The sequence below is a fragment of the Gavia stellata genome, chromosome 6, assembly GCF_030936135.1.
Source record: "Gavia stellata isolate bGavSte3 chromosome 6, bGavSte3.hap2, whole genome shotgun sequence".
Taxonomy (NCBI): Eukaryota; Metazoa; Chordata; class Aves; order Gaviiformes; family Gaviidae; genus Gavia; species Gavia stellata.
The window spans coordinates 46,807,274-46,816,675 of NC_082599.1; the positions used below are offsets into that span (position 1 = coordinate 46,807,274).

General features: G+C 54.4%; 1 protein-coding gene across 1 annotated transcript; it reads right to left on the minus strand.

The window, feature by feature from the left end:
• Positions 1-1,830: 1,830 nt before the first annotated feature.
• On the minus strand, positions 1,831-8,152 carry GASK1A (golgi associated kinase 1A). The gene is made up of 5 exons (XM_059819073.1): positions 8,081-8,152; positions 6,742-7,548; positions 3,003-3,125; positions 2,637-2,740; positions 1,831-2,041 (listed from the first exon to the last, which is right to left on the minus strand). The coding sequence occupies exons 1-5, from the start codon at positions 8,150-8,152 to the stop codon at positions 1,831-1,833; spliced, it is 1,317 nt and encodes a 438-aa protein (XP_059675056.1).
• Positions 8,153-9,402: the final 1,250 nt, after the last annotated feature.

Consider the following 9,402-nt stretch of genomic DNA (forward strand, 5'->3'; position numbering starts at 1 on the left):
CCTGACAGTCATCTATCCGATGGTGTGGCGAATGGGGTGATAACTCATGGGGTGGAGAGAGTGCTGGGGGAAAGGCTTTCCCTGGTTAACTGGAGGGCAGGGCTCCAGGAAGATACTGCTGGCACTCTGGATGCTGATGTGCCCGCAATGTTGAGTGCTGATGCTTTCTGAGAGCACTCATGCTTGTTGATTCATGTCACCCATGGCGCGCTTCATTTTCTCTCCAGCAAGAGGAAAAAGGCAAAAAAGGTAATTGCTTGTGCTTATAAGCATGGGTGTTAAAGTATCCCCTTGCAGGCTGTAAAACTGACATGGTGCTGAGAGGGATGGAGCAGGGAAGGCATCAGTGCCTGCCTTTTCTGTCTCTCCCACTGCATGGGTGGCTGTTTTCTCCAAAGCTAGTGCAACGACACAGCAACACAGCTTGGGCGCCCACGCCAGTCTCACCGAGACTTTCCAAGGGCATGAGTGACTTGGAGTGCCTCAAGCATGGAGGCTCCACCTGTAGCGCTGGAGAAATGGAGGGTTGCTCCCTAAGGCCCCTTTAAAAAGTCTTCTCCTGGTGGCAAACCACCAGCCTACGGGCTGGGAGCCGGCTGCTCCTGGCAAGCAAGCACTGACTGCATGCCTCAACTGGGAAACACACCAGGGAGAGCAAGAGGCTCTGACAGAGCCTCTATCTTTTTTCCTCCTGTTCATTTTGCTTTTGAGTTTTCCCTTGGCCCTCACACTTGAGGACTTGCCTGTCTGGGATGTTGCTGTGCCCCGTCACAGTGGGCTGCTGGGCAAGAGCCTAAGGAGGTGACAGGAGTGGGATGGGTTCTGCTGGAGGTGCCAGCATGCTCAGAAAGCATTTTGCACTCCATTGCCTTCTGCTGAAATAGCCTGGCATTTTTGTTAGAAGGTTTTTCTGCAAGCCTTGGAGTTTCACGCAGCTGTGCCTAAGAGAGCAGGCAGGAGCGCCTTTCACGAGCAGCAGAGCTTGGGGTAGGTTTGCCTTTTAATCCCCTGACAGCGAAGGGAAAGGGTGAGCGAGAGATTGAAACCTCCAAATCCCACATTCAAAATGCACCTTGGCAGCAGCCCAGCCCTGCGGAGGCACAGCACACGGCACACGGGGACGGCACCACTGCCTCCGCGAGGGCAGCTGCTGCCTGCGGTCCAGGGCCCGCCCTGGCCCCGGCTTCGGGCAGCGGTTTACACCCGCTCCCAGGCACATGTCACCTCCTCTGCCGGGGAAAAGACAGAGCTCAGCTCGGGCAAATTGTCCCTGCTTAATCCACTTACTTAGAAAACTCCCCTCTGCTTTCCCCCATGCCACTCCAGCCTCTCTGCCTGTAATGTTTTGGAAACAGCAAAGGCATCATCAAAAAAGCCCAGTGCAAGCCATGGAAAGGCTGCCAGTGACTTCCCCCAGTCCTGAGCAGTGCCTCTCACCACTTCTTTAACCCTTCCCATGGTTCTCATGGGCTGTTCAACTGTCCAAGCCTCCAGTTTTCAAAGTTGCTGGGGTGGGGGGGGTGGTGAAGGCACCCAAAAAATCTCATGGATGTGCCCCTCCTTTGAAAATCCATGCTGAGACCATTACTTGATAAATGTTGCCTTTCTCAAGCAGTCGTGGGTTGTTTCAGGAGACGTCTCCTCTGCCTTTTTCCTACTCCCTGCGATCCCATCTGCTTTTCCAGAGCATTCTACAAGGAGCAGGGGGAACACCTTTTGGAGAGGCAAGCACCTGCATGCAGCGACACATCGCCCATGCCGAGGGCATGAGGTACATCCATTGCTGCCGGGATTTGCAAGGCAGGCGCGCCACGCCAGCCAGAGGTCGGTTCAGCGCAGCGAGTCCTCAAACACCGTCAGGTTGCACTCCTGGATGTACCGCAGCAGGACACGTGCCCGCCCGTCGATGGTCCGAAGCAGGGGTCTCAGGCCCTCGGCACCGCCCTGGCTCTCCCAGAGCTCCCGGTCCATGCGCAGTGACTCCAGCAGCAGGCTCTGCAACCTGCCCGACTGCAGCGTGGCCACCGCTGCCGCTGGGAAGCTGCAGCAGAGGAGCAGAAGAGAGAGGGAGGGAAGGGGTTACCCAGGGAAGGCCGAGCAGGGAGGAGGGCAGCAGCAGGGCACCTGAGCCAAGGCCACCCCGGTGCTTCAAGAAGAAATGCATGTCCACCCAGAGGAACACAAGATGAGGAGCCTTCTGCTTAAAACTCTGCCCATGGTGAGCATGCAGGACAGCTCCATCAGAAATGGGTCAAAACAGAGCTCCAAATCAACGGGCTGATAGCTTGCCAAATGCCTGACGGGCAACAACGCAAGAAATGCTGAAATACCTGATTATTTGTTATTTTTGTGCAGCTGCCAATTAGAGAGGGGAAAATAGGCTTTGGAGACTGCCATCAGCCACCCAGAGCAGGATGAAGACCCAAATTCAGTGCAGAGGCATGTGTGATGGGTTTGCGAGCCCACCCACCTGCCCCATGCTGTGTGGGAGGCAGCCCCACTTCACAGGGTTGCCCGACCAGGGAGGCCAGGGAAAGTACAAAGCTCTGCACGTAGGGCTGGTGTCCATCCCATGTGCACAAGTTCAGCCCTCGCCCGGGACGTGCCCCCAGGAGGGTGCGCATCACCCTTCCTACCTGTCTATGCCTTGCAGGAGCCTGAAGTTGAGCTTCTCCTCGGGGTGCTGTGGCCTGCCCGCGTTGTCGATGAACACCAGGCGGGACGGTGCGCTCCTCCGGACCTGCCAGCGGGACGGGAAGGAGAAGTTCACTTACTGCAGGGAGTCACCAGTTTGGGGGTTTAGGCTGTTTTTTTTGATGCACTGAGAAATCCTGAGAGCACTTGGGGGCCAGCAGCTGCCAAAGCCCAGGTACACCTCCCACCAAGGACCCCCCACCACCATGGGACCTACATCCCCCTTGCTGCCACCTCAGACCTGCAAGGGCCTCCCAGGCATCTTCATCTTAGCCCCAGAGCAGCCCCTGTGGAGCAGGGGGACGTACCAGGATGTGGACCAGGACCAGCTCCGATGGGTTTCGGCACTTCTCGTGGAGCCTCTCCTCCACACAAGGCTCAGAAGGATCAGGCTGAAACCCACAGCAGTAGCGGTCCAGGCGGTCGTGAACCTGCAGGAGACATTTGGGGACCTCAGTAGGGGCAGGCACACGGGGTGGGGATGTCCAATTGTAAACTTTTCTTGCTCAGAGAAAAAAAGTTTCTAAGGATCCTCAGTAGACATGAAATGGAAAATCTGCGTATACTGGTGAGTGAGAGAGAGGCAGAGAAGCATTCAAAAGCTGAGCTGACTTGCAAAAGCGTTTGGCTTGGAGAAAAGACCGACAAAGGTGACGGTGACAGGCTTTCCTGCTGGAGTTCAGACACCTGTGTCTGGTACTTCCATACTCCATATTTGCACAGAGTGAACAGATCATGCTTCCAGCTGAAACCAAGGGAAGAGTACACGGTGATGAATGTAAAAAAAACCCAAAAGCACCCAAGGAAACCTAGGTTTTGCAACCTTGAAAAGAGATTTTTTTTTTCCCCAGGCTGAGTCTTGGTGCACTGGATGATGGTTTCATCTGGCTCCCGGCTCATACACACCCTTTTATCCATCCCTACCGGTAACCTAAGCAGCTCTCAACGGAAAGATGAATGGAAAAGGATCTGCAAGGGAAAAAGCGATCTGTGTGTTATACAGAGCATGCCTGACATTTAAGTTAGGCCATGGTGATTAGTTTTATCCACATTTGTGTTTAATTATTTGCAGGCACTGCTAAGGCTCCTTGATGTTGAGGCTGTCAAGCCCCCCCTTCCCACGCCAAATCCCAGCAGAAACCCTGGTGCTGCTTGGCACTTTGCAGTGTTTCACCCGCACTCTCTGAGAGACGAGGGCCTTTAAAAAGAAATAAATCTCTGTCAGACCCGGCTTCAGTAACCCTGCCTTGGTATTCACGAAGCTTCCTCAGCTTTGTCAGAAGAAGCCGGCACATCCTCTGCGGTGGCCTGTAGGGCAGATGGGACCTTGCTGGCTGTCCACAGCCCTCCCCATGGCTGTGTGATGCCGTGGCCGTGCAGGGAGGGCTACCTCACCACCTCCGGCTCCGGAGGCCTGTTTACAACATTACAGAAAAAAAAAAAAAACCCATATATATATAAATCTCCTATAAATATATATAAAATAGATCTATTTTCCGGTTGGAGCGCAAAGGCGGCCAGCTTGCTGGCTTGCTCAGGGTTGCTGGTGCCAACCTGGGAACCAGGGCTCAGGGTGCAGAGAGGCTCCTGGAGCCGCCGGGAAGGCTGGAGCAGGTCTCAGGTGAGCCTGGGGAGATCTGCAGGTGTTGACTAGATGAAAGCCAAGTGACTCACAGTGGCTGCCTATTCCCCTCACCCTGATAATTAGCAAAACTTATCAATTACAGGCTGTGCTTCAAGAGAGTTCAGTCTGAACCCAAACATGAATCAAGCGCTGGGGAAGATGCTGCAGGAAACACATGATTTGATTTCTGTGGCCATTACATTCATAACCCTTTAAGAAGCAAGATTATTCCCACACCGAAGCTCCTTAACAAACCTCTCTCTCTCCTGACATTTAATGAAGGACTCAGGTCAGCATTTCTCCACCAGGACACCCACCAGTTAAAAGCACTAGAGCATCTTTTGACATGATATGTGTTGAAATTAAAAGAAAGCATCACATTTCCTCCATGCATCTCCTTGGTCTACCTACTGGAAAGCTCAGCACACCTGTGTCTCACCTGCTACGTTGTTTTCCAGGCTGAAGGAAAGTGAAGACAACCTGAGATAATCTACAGAGACATTAAACGCGCTTAGGCCTCCATTCACCCACTTGCAAGCACCTGTAAAACCAAGGTGGATCAGTGCTGGACCTGCGGAGGTGCGAGGTGGAGGCTGAACCTGGTGTCCAGGTAGAGCTGAGAAGGTGGACCAGCCAGTTGTGGAGATGCTGAGAGCACCACCGACGTGTTGACAAGCCCTCCCTCCCCCTGGCCCTCCCCGGTTTGTTTATATTAATTTCTCCTTGCTAGAGCCTGAACGGCTCTAATGAACGGGACATGTAGGTCTTACTGCTGGAACACAAATATGTGAGCCACACCTTCTCCCATCCAAGCTCAAACCCTGTGAGAAGCTACCCTTCAGCCCCTCTTTGGTCCCATGCAAAGCTCAGATGTCCCAGAGCATCTCCTTGGGTCCAACAGGACTTTCCAGCCATGACTCAGCCTGGGACAGCTTCCCCCAAGGAAAAGTGCCTTGCTCTCCCCCCCCCGCTGGGAAGGTGGTGCCACAGGACAGGGATGCAGCTGCAGGGCTTCAGAGTTGGTGTATTTTTGGCACTTTTTAAAGCTCAGGACAAAGCCATCAGCAGCTGCTCCCTTTCTGCCAGGCTCAGTATTTTGCCCCCAGTAAAGCTTCGCACCGAGAGGGGTGTTCCCTTATGGCAAACACCAAGAGAAATCAATATAGAAGCCGCCCAATTTTAAAGCTAATTGAAGACAACAACTAAGATTTCAATGACAATGTTCGGCAGGGCTCAAAGCTCGCAGCTTCTCCTTCCCCAGCAAGGGCTGTGAGAGGCTAAAGCCATTTCTGAAAGATGCTATTTCACTTCTATAACATCCTGCTGACTTGGTGGCTCTTTACCTTTACGTGCCTTTTCCACATGGGATGATCCCATTGGAGTCATTGAGGAAAACCTGTGGATTGCCCTTGGATTTATCACTGCACTGCTTCGGCCCTCCGAGGTAAAGTGTCTTGAAAACTAGATACTTTGTCCTGGAGACTCAGCCTTTCCATTGCACTCAACGGCATTTTGGCCTAGGGAAGGGAAGGGGGGTTGGTTAATCTTCTCATTTCTTTGGCTGTTTCAGCTAAAATATTTCCAAGCCCAGCCAGGACTGCTCCGCCTCTGCCAGCCATAGCCTGAGGCTGTAAAGATTAATGGTCAGGCTTTGCCAAAAAAAAAAAAAGAGAGTAATGAGAACACATGTTTTAATAGTCTTTTTTTTCTTTCTTTCTTCTTTTCTTTCTTTTTTTATTTTAATACTTGCCCTTTCAGGTGGTTTCCCTTTGTCTGATAATCAAAGCTGCAGCCCTGAGGTGCCTAAACAGACTTTTTTTTCCATAGAAACCACTTGCCTCCTCACAGCTGCCCTCTAAGAAACAATAATTCTCTGGGACACTGTCGTAATCCCTCGTAGCAGCAGGGTATAATTTTCCAGACAGAAAATTAAGCACTATTAATTCCGAGGAGGAGGAGGAGAAGGAGGAGGAGGAGGAAAGCAGTGCCGTATGAAGGGGCAGTCTCCTGATTTTCACCACCAGCAGCACATCCCCAGAGCTGGATATGATGAGGCTGATGCAGATCACGCTGCTTGTCCCTAGGGCTGCCTGTCCCGAGGCGCTGCCAGCATCCGCGCAAAGCGGAGCCAATGGAGCCGCGCCGGGATAAAGCTCGGCCATGTGAGAGCGGACTTGCCACATCCAAAACCTGCCTGCGTTTCCCTGCAAGTCCCAAGCACGGACCATGCTCAGGCCAAACCTCTTCTGCACAAAACTCCCCTGCTCCCCGTTAGCTAGAGTGAAAAACGTTCCCAAGAAACCACAGCCCGTGCAACCCCGCAGAAGAAAAAGAGACGACAATCAGACAAGGCAGGTGCCGGCGCAGGGGGACCCCGGCGGCACAGACAGTGGGACGGGTGGTCTTCATCACCCCAGCCCTACCTGGAGGAGAAAGTCGAAGAGGGCCAGGCGACTCCACTCGCTGCGTGGGATGCTGGAGCAGGGAGCATCCCCAGCTGCCAGTGTCGGTCCGTGGGGCCGCAGCATCTCCTGGTATTGCAGCCACCCCAGGGCGCAGGAGTTCTGGTCGTTGTTGGCGTCCTCCAGGTGCCGGAGGTCAGGCACCCACCAGATGATGGGTCGCAGGGAGCCGTTGGTGTAGCTGTAGGGCAGGAGGTGGCTAGTGAAGCGCCGGGCCACGGCGGGCAGGCTGCGGTTCAGTCCCAGCACCCTGTCCAGGTGGAAGGCCAGCACCTCGTAGAGGTCCCCGGGGCGCTTGATGAGCCCGCAGCGCCCATCCCAGCAGTCCCCCTCGGGGCTGGCTGGCGACGTGTCCCCCTCGGCATCCCCCACAGCCCGCAGCCCCACTCGCAGGACTTGCCCATGGGCCGGGACGCGGGTTTTGGAGACCACCCGCCCGCCAGCCAGCAGATGCATCTTCTGGAGGTCATCGTCGGAGAGCCACGGGGGAGCATCCCCCACAAGCCCCCGCCGCCACCTCCTGCCCCGGCCAGGGGGCTGGTCCCGCCGCAGGTGAGCGGGGGGCCTTTCGCTCTGGGCTCGTCCCCCGGCTAGGGGGGCGGCTGCCTCCCACCTGGGGCCTGGGAGGGACGATGCCGGAGGCAGGTGGGGGGAGCGGTCCGGCAATGGGGGCAGGTGGGCAAGGGCCAGCAGGGCCAGGGCCAGCAGCACCCCGAGGGCTGCCGGGACGGGGGGCTTCCGCCCGGTCCTTCGCCACGGTCGCTGGCCCTGCGGAGAGAGAAAGGTAGAGCGTTACTGGGGGTCCTCACAGGGTGCTGTGGCCTGGGGAACCCCAGACCTGTATGCCCCCCACCCCAGGCAGAGCTCTCAATAAGCTTAAAGGGGTTTGCTTTGGAGGAACAACACCTCTGCTTGTGTGCTCCCTGGGAAAGGTGTTCCCCAAGCGCTCGCTGCCTCTGCGGCACTGTAGCAGGAGAGGTATGGCTGGTGGCATGATTTGTGCCAGAAATGAGCTGCAGTCCCTTCAGAAGCCAGTCAGAGCAAGGGCTGACCCGCCACAGATGTTGCCACGTCTTCAACACTGATGTACAGGATCACCTTATGGGTGATGAATTCTTCATGGTCAAATATTTTGCTTTAAAGACTCAAGAAAAGAAAAAGAAAAAAAAAAATGGACCAAATCAGAGTGAATTCCTGGCTGGATGCGAACACTTTCCAGTTCCTAAGAGGTTTTTATCTTCAGACCTTACTCCGGACACCCTCAGTGGCTCCTACCCCAGTTGCGCACTCAGCCCATAACCCGGATCCCCACACTCTTGTTTGGAGGACATCTCAACATGTGCCGAGACACGTCCTCTGGAGCTCTGCCCATTGCTGCGTCCGGCAAAAGAAAGGCAGCTCCAAGTGCCAGTCGGGGGCTGTGGCAGCCTATATTTAAAAAGGATGCAAAATGCTGTGTCTGAAACCAAATATATTCTGATTCCCAGCACCACGGAACTGGCTTTAGATGGGTACTACCAAGTTTTGGTGTATATATCTTTATACACACAGCTTCCCCCCCCCCCCCCCCCCCGCCCTTTCAGTCATACTTTCTACTCTGAAGGGACTTATAAATATCATATAGGCTGGAAAGGCAGTTATGAGCAAATACTGTGCAAATCTCCCCTCATTGCTAAGCTCATATCTCCCCTTTGGCCTAAAGCAATCCCAAGCGTGCAGCACCAAGGCTGCCCTGAGCACAGCACTTTCCTCTTCGGGGTGAAGTGGAGGGAAGCGAGGGGCAGCGCTGGGAGATCCCCCCAGCCCACCCCACCCCATCCCCAGGCCACACTGCACCCGTGCCACATTCGCCTGGCCTTGGGCAGTGCTTCAGGGGGCTGGACCCGCAAAAGGTACCTTTGGCACCACTTCTCTGCTTTACAACAGGTATTTCCAAGTGGCTCAAACCCACGTTGGAAGTCAAGGCATGATTCAAGTGGATACATTTTTTTGCAGTTATTTATTTTGGAAGCACAAGTATATCCACAGCAGACACAGCAGGACAATATATTGCCAAAGAAGGGATAAGAGATTGTTTACAAGAGGAGAAGTTTGAAAAAAAGTGCTAAAAAGCTGCGGGGGGGATGGGGGCGGCGGGGGGAAGATCCAGCAGCCAAAATGACTTCCAGAAGGCAGCTGGGAGAGCATTTCCAGCCACGGGGCTTTTAGGACCACAGGCTCCCGCCGGCTGCAGGGACCCGACACCAGTCCCCAGCCCCAAGAGGAGCTGCCCCAGGGGACCCCAGCGTGTGAGCCCTTTCATAAGCTGATCCAGCACTATCCTAAAATCCATCAGGCTTTGTGCCGCTGCGCAGAGGCTGCTTCAGATGGCCCTGTGGTGAGGAGCCACATCTCTCCCAAAGACACTACATCAGCCAAGGTGGATGAGAGGAGCTGCAAAGCCACCAACTCGTTGGCAGCAGTCGTGGGGGTTTTCCTTTGTGGTATCCCTCTCAAGGACTGAGCAGATTTAATGCAGATTATAAGAGGTAGCAATGGTGCGTTTGGAGTGATTCAGCTCTATAGCTCTTGTTTAATTGTTTCTCTCCTAGAAATACCATGTAGTGCAGCAAAATACATCTG